The sequence below is a fragment of the Chrysochloris asiatica genome, unplaced genomic scaffold, assembly GCF_000296735.1.
Source record: "Chrysochloris asiatica unplaced genomic scaffold, ChrAsi1.0 scaffold00211, whole genome shotgun sequence".
Taxonomy (NCBI): Eukaryota; Metazoa; Chordata; class Mammalia; order Afrosoricida; family Chrysochloridae; genus Chrysochloris; species Chrysochloris asiatica.
In genome coordinates this window covers 1,237,491-1,244,296 of record NW_006408729.1, presented here as the reverse complement: position 1 = coordinate 1,244,296, position 6,806 = coordinate 1,237,491, and the positions used below count along the sequence as shown (strand labels likewise).

Sequence of the window (6,806 nt, the reverse complement as noted above, 5' to 3'; positions counted from 1 at the left end):
ATTTTAAATTGGACCTGACTCCATGGCACACAACCACTACCACCAAGCCAGATTTGACCTGCTGCTGGCCAGTTTGCTGGGCCCTGTTTTATAGCATAAGGAAAGGCTAATGCCTTTTTATTTATGGAAACTCTGAGTCACTCACATGATTATAGTAGACCCATGGGTTCTGTGATGCTTCACTTACTTTACGACACTCTTCCTGCTGTGCTTCAAGTAGTGTCCACTCATCTTGACCCTGATGACCCTGGTCTACTTCTAAAACACCAAGTCCAATGAGAGATCTCTATGAGGCTCAGTCACCCTATTCACGTCGGATGCATTTAAATCCTTTGTAGTATCTATGGCTTTTTCTTAATGATTTAAACTTACTTCTCCAACTTGAAACTTAGGACTACTATCCTAATAAGATTCATTTTCATTTGGACTATTCACGGTGACAGAATTTAATAGGATAGGTGGCAAACAAGCTTAGGTAGCAATCTTTCTGGATGTTAGAAGGTTCACAACCATTGAATGCATGACTCACCTGGACACACACAGTTGCACCGGATACCCTGCTGGATGAAGTCTGCAGCCACGGACTTTGTGAGGCCAATCACGGCAGCCTTGGATGTGCTGTATACACATCTGTTCACAACTCCTGAGGGTGAGGGCACGATTCAACAATGGGAGGAATAAACAACATGGTCTTTAGAAAGGGAACACAAGAAACTGAAGGAACCATTTTCATATTTCCTTCACCCCTTTTCCCACCCCCTTTTTAAGGGTTAGTTTTTGGATTTGGGAAAATTATATCAATATTACATAACTCAACTGAGACTAAAGTGTTTGTTATTCATGCTGCTGAATTAATCAACCCATAGTGGCCCTGTTTGACAGAACAAAACCACCTCATGGAGTTTTTTTTGGCTGTAATGATTATGGAAGTGGATTGCCAGAACTTTCTCCCATGGAGCCTTTAGGTGGGTTCAAGCTGCCAACCCTTGGGTCAGCAGCCAAGTGCTGAACAGTTACACCAATTGAGGTGCTGCCACTTATTTAAAGCAGCAGTCTTAGTTTGTTCATCACCAGTTTGGAAACTATCTTTATGTAGTTTCTGAAAGAAAACAAGGGTAAACAAAAATACAATAAAGACCAAAAAGGCAAAAGACCAAGGCTCTTGTCTTCATGTTTCTGATAATGTACACTTAACGTGTGCACCTTGCAGCAAGGAGGAATGCTGTCTCAGTGGTAACTATACCATTGCACACTAGACACAGATCCATCTGTGTCTCACTATGACATTATCTCCATTTGCACATCATCCTAGCCTTTTAACTTGACTTCTCATTTAGAGTCCAGATCAATTGTCTTTGTGAAGCATTCCTCAGATCCACAGACAAGGTTACTTCTGTTGTACTTTTGACAGCACTTGGTAAAAATTCTGTTGTAATATACTCACACTATAGAAGATGATGTTTGCCTTTCAACTTTTGGGCTATAAATTGTTTCGGGGGTAGGAGCACATACTGAGTATTCAATACAACTTTTTCTTTTTTTATTTTAATTAGTTAGATAAATGCTTCTTTCTCTCAGTTCAATTTCCCATTAAGGGAGAAAATGGGAAGGCAAAGAAAGCACAGTTTTAATTTCATTTTATGAATCATATAAATATATGAGGAGCCCTGGTGTGGCACTGAGGATAATGCAGTGAACCAAAAGCTTCTTGGAAACCCTAACTAGGGTAGCAATAAGTTGGAATCGACTCGACAGCACTTAACAACAACAACAACAACATATGTATATGAATGGATCATATCTAAGGCAAAAGATCTGATAATTAAAGAACTTATCAAAAGAAGTTTTGACATTATATGTGGCTTTTAGGATCTCCACAATGCCTGTTCCCCAAACCAATGGCACATAAATGTGTATGAGTATCAGTTTTATGTTGTAGCAAGGACGACAGGCCTACCTTTAATGCTGGAAGCTACAGAGGACATATTGATAATGTTGCCAGATTTCTGAGCAAGCATCTGTCAAAAAAGAAAGAAATATATATATTAAAAAAATCATCTGCAAGCTAAAAAAATTTGAGGTTGTTCGATGCTGTTAAGTTGATTTTGACTCATAGCCACGCCATGTGACAGTAGAGCTGTGATCTCTATGGAAGCACATTGTTAAGTATTTCTCCTGTGGAACTGCTGGGTAGGTTTGAACCACTCACCTTTTGGTTGGCTGTCAAATGCTTAACCATTACACAACAAGGGCTCCAGGTCAGTAAGTGCTAAAGTTAGCTCTTTAGTTTTGTTAGTGGTGTCCCTAGGGTTGACGTCACCCAGTATGGTGACTTCGTGTTGTCACACACCCGCCCCCCTACAGGTACCTCCTCCTGTACCAGACCATATAGAACCCTTACTAATGTTTATCATCAATTGTAATCCCAAACTAATTTGTGATAAATATAGCTATAAATTACATGAAAATCAACAACAAAACTATTTTGTAAAATCTTTCTACATTGAACTATTACATTATTAAGTTATATTAGTAGAAAGACAGTTTTTTAATATTTCTCCTTTTCCTTCAGTTACTACTTCCTTCTCAAAAGTTTTTGTTATAAGTTCACAAACAATAATTACCATATTATTGTAGCTAAAACACTAGAACACTTGACAAAACCAGTGACTATAAAAGCACAGACAGCAACAAAAACAACAGTGTGTGGTTGTAGTACATGCTGAAGAAACCATGAGATTCAAAGCATCATTGTAATAGGTTAATGAAAGCTTTGACAAGTGTATTGTTGTTGTTGTTGTCAGGTGCCATTGAGTCGGAACTGATTCATAGCGACCCCATGCACAGCAGAACATAACAATATCTGATCCTGGGCCAACCTCACTACTACTGCCACACTTGAAGCCATCAATGATGCCACCTGGCTGATTCATCTCGTTGGGGGTCTTCCTCTCTTTCTCTGACCCTCCATCTTACCCAGCATGACATCTTTCTCTAGCGACTGTTCCCTCCTGACAATATGTCCAAAGTATGAGAGATGAAGTTTAGCCATCTTGGCCTCTAAGGAGCACTATGGCTGCACTTCTTCCAAAACATGGCAGTCCATGGCACTTTTAGTATTCTCCACCAACACCACAACTCAAAGGGATTAGAAGGCTCAAAAAGTAAATTAGCAGAGAGTTTTAGACTTAGTAGGTATATCGACACATGTAAACTTGGCTTCCGAAAAATGTTTTTGTTGTTACAAACAATCACAGGGACATTTTAACAAAAATATAATGAATTTTTGCTGAAACACTGCAGAAAAATTTTAGACTGTTCTTTCAGTGTTAACCCCTTCTTACAGTGTCACCTAGTGTCATCTGCCCCTGCACTCCCCTAGAGATGCTACTGAATTTAACCCTGAAGGCAATGATATCCAAGGGTTTAAAGCAGAGGAGAGGTATGTTTAGATTTAAGGATTACAAATGTCATTGTGGCCCGGGGTTAAAAAGGAGACCAATCCTGATGCAATGAAGGAATGATCAAACTATCAACCAGGGTGAAGACAATAGACACATCTGTGTCTAGTCTTGGTGTGGTACTGTAAGATAAGCTTTGGACTGTTAATTGCAAGGTTGGTGGTTCAAAACTACCAGCTGCTCCTCAGAAAGCCTATACAGGGTTGTTATGAGTAAGAACCAACTCAATGGCACTTCACAACAACAGAGGTGGAGGCAGAACGAAGTAGGGCGAGCAGGCCTTGGTAGCCGGTTACATGAGATGAAGGTGTCTAGGACAAGGTTTGCTAAGAACACTTTTAGAATTGTCAGTGAGAATTCCTCACCCTAGTGAAGGATGTGAACTATCTAAAAGCAGGGTCTTTGGCTATTTTGTCCACTGTTGGATCCCCAGTACCTAGACAGGGTCCATGACGAATCAGGAGCTCCTGAAATTATAGTTTATAATAAGATAGTGGGTTCTATTCCAGGTGACAGACTCCTGGTGTGACTCTGTAGGATAAGCACTGGACTGCTAACCACAAGGTCGGTGGTTCAAACCCTTTGGAAATCCTACACAGGGTTGCTATGAGTCAGAACCAACTTGACAGCACTTAACAATAAAAATCCCAGATGACTATATAGTGATAAAAGCTACTAAGTGTCAAGTGTGTTTAAAAATAAACTTTTACTTTATTAATTATGACATGTATGTCTGCTAATAAATAGTATTTGTATATGCAAGGGTATATACACATATGAAGGTTTTAAGGGAAGGGGAGGAGTTGAGAGAATTCTTGTTAAACAGAATTAAATAAATTCTCAATGAAATAAGATGCTAGGTGGCTAGGGCTATTTTATTTTATTTATTTTAGCAAGAATGAGGTTTTCTTTATTCAATTTTGCAAAATCCAGTGCCCAACCCAGGAGACACGGGCAGATGTGCTGCATGGCCAGTGCACAAACTGTTTCATTCCTTTGTCTCTAAAAGGCCCCTCCTCCAGTTCCAGTTTCCATTTACAATTCTACCTGAACATGCCATTTTCCCTCCCTCAGAGTGCTGTGCATAAGGTCGCTATGGGTCAGTACTGACTCAATGACACCTAACAACAACAACAGAGTAGCCCAAATGGTGCCCAGGTCTTAGGTCTTAAGGACTGTATTCTTATTTAAAGTTCCTAGTCCTAGAACAGATTTCTTTTCTCCCTTTCCCCAATTCATCCTGCTTACATATACCTGGGTTTGAATTAACAACCTATGTCTGGTCTAGCAATCTCATGTGCACTTTATTCCTGAAGATGAATCATTTTGAGAATTTCTCACAAATGCTCCTTTTGTTTTCTTTACACGTATTGGTCTCATCTTCATTTATTCTTAAATCCTCATAAATGTATAATTTCTGGATGTCCCTAGAGTAGACCTAACTATGTTTGTATTAGGTTGCATCATACTGATGCCTGACATAATATAACTAAAACACGTACAACTGAAACCGCACAGGCCCCATTTTCCCCTTATATGTCACAAATGAATAAATCAGAGATATGTGATGCACACATAAATGCCCCAAAGCCAGTCTCCAGCTTGTAGGCACACAGTTTCATTTAGCCCATGGGCCTAGTCCATAGATGCTCTGTGTCACCACTTCTACCACCCCTCTGCTGTCACTGCTTCAGGCAAATTCCAAGCACACTCTTCCTTCTTGATAGTTCTGGGATTGTCCGTTCCTGAAATAAAAGGTAACTACTCCCTTCTTTTATCTACATATCTTCTACAATTACTGTTCTGACAATCACAATCAAAACCACTAGTAATTAAAATTGAAATAATAAAATCTTATCAGCATCATTCTGTACCCCCTTTCACCAGACCCATCTGGAAAAGAGGAAAACTAGTCAGCTGGGATTTTCCCCTTAACCCGTCCTTCTAAAACCAAGCACACCCATGAAGATTTGTCAAGTCAGCCACTTCATGCCTCCATAGCAATGTTGTTGTTAAGTGCCATTAAGTCAGTTCTAACCCATAGCGACCCTGTATAGGGTTTCCAAGGAGCAGCTGGTGAGCTTGAACCACCGACCTTGCAGTTCAAACGATTGCAGTCTGATGCATTAGCCCACAGCACCACACCAGGACTCTTCCATAGCAATAGCAATGTTGAAATTGCCCATCCCTGTCCTGGTGTGGCGCTGTGGGTTAATGCACCAGACTGCAAAGCCATTTGAACTGCAAGGTCAGTGATTTAAGCTCACCAGCTGCTCCTCAGAAACCCTATACAGGGTTGCTATGGGTTGGAATCGACTCGATGGCACTTAACAACAACAACAAAACTAACTCAGTACATTGAGAAGACATGAAGGTTGCCTGATCTGAAGATAACTTTCATTCTGATTGAAATTTTGAGGAACTGCATCCATAAGCCAAAGTCCAGTCTATCAAATTGTTGCAACTGAGGCTTGCTCAGAGTATCAAAACATCTTCATATTCATCTGATCAGGTTCTAGTCAGCTCAACAATCCTAGACATCCAAGCTATGCCAAATGAGCACCAGTTGCAAGTTTGGGAGCTTACATACACCTCCTTGCACTTCAAAACAATGAGTCTTCCCTCTTATATCATCTCAAGGTCAATGGATGCCATTCACAAGACCCAGGTGATCTTGAACAAGCATATTGCTCCTTGGTTCCCTTCAGCTTTCAATCCTAGAAGGGGGTTTTCTTTGATGGGCCAACTTTCCTTGCCTTGAAGCCTCTGAAACTCAAAATGCCAAAATGTCTGCTTTCTTTCTATCACAAATCTATTGTTCTTTCAACAGTTCTGGGTTGCTGTGCATGTCTTTTCAAATGCAAATGTATCAACTCTGAAGCTCTGGATGGAGCTCAAGATTCCACCTTAAGATTTTAGCAAATCCAATCAAGTATAGGCTGAAGGCCGGCTTACAAACTTTCAGTAATCATAATTCCCAATATTCTTATTATACATATATGTCTATTTTACAAAAATAAGCAGGAGAAGCCAATATCCATAAAGCATCAAACACATTAACCTTTTAACGCTCAAGTTCAATCTTTCCCTCCACCTTGGACTAACCCCATTCATATGCATATGGTCTTGGGCATCTGGCAGGGTGAATTCCAATAGGCCCTGGCCACAGATTAGCTGTCTTTTCTATCCAGCATGACATCAGTTCCAGGCAACTCCAGAAGCTGCTCTACTTTCTGCTGAAACATTTTATCCCATTCCCCTTCATTTTTTCTCCCACAAAACCTTAAGATTTCTTAGGCCATTGCAATGAATCCTGTTCACAGTGCCAAATTCTTAAACCAAGTA

The 6,806-nt window shown here is 40.2% G+C and overlaps 1 protein-coding gene across 1 annotated transcript in view; it reads right to left on the bottom strand.

The window, feature by feature from the left end:
* Positions 1 to 6,806, bottom strand: part of BDH2 (3-hydroxybutyrate dehydrogenase, type 2) — a 44,630-nt gene that overhangs the window by 6,806 nt on the left and 31,018 nt on the right. The window contains exons 4-5 of the mRNA XM_006872710.1: positions 1,958 to 2,018; positions 530 to 643 (exon numbers count right to left, since the gene is read on the bottom strand). Of these exons, the coding sequence (XP_006872772.1) occupies positions 530 to 643; positions 1,958 to 2,018 (175 nt within the window). The remainder of the gene's footprint in view (positions 1 to 529; positions 644 to 1,957; positions 2,019 to 6,806) is intronic.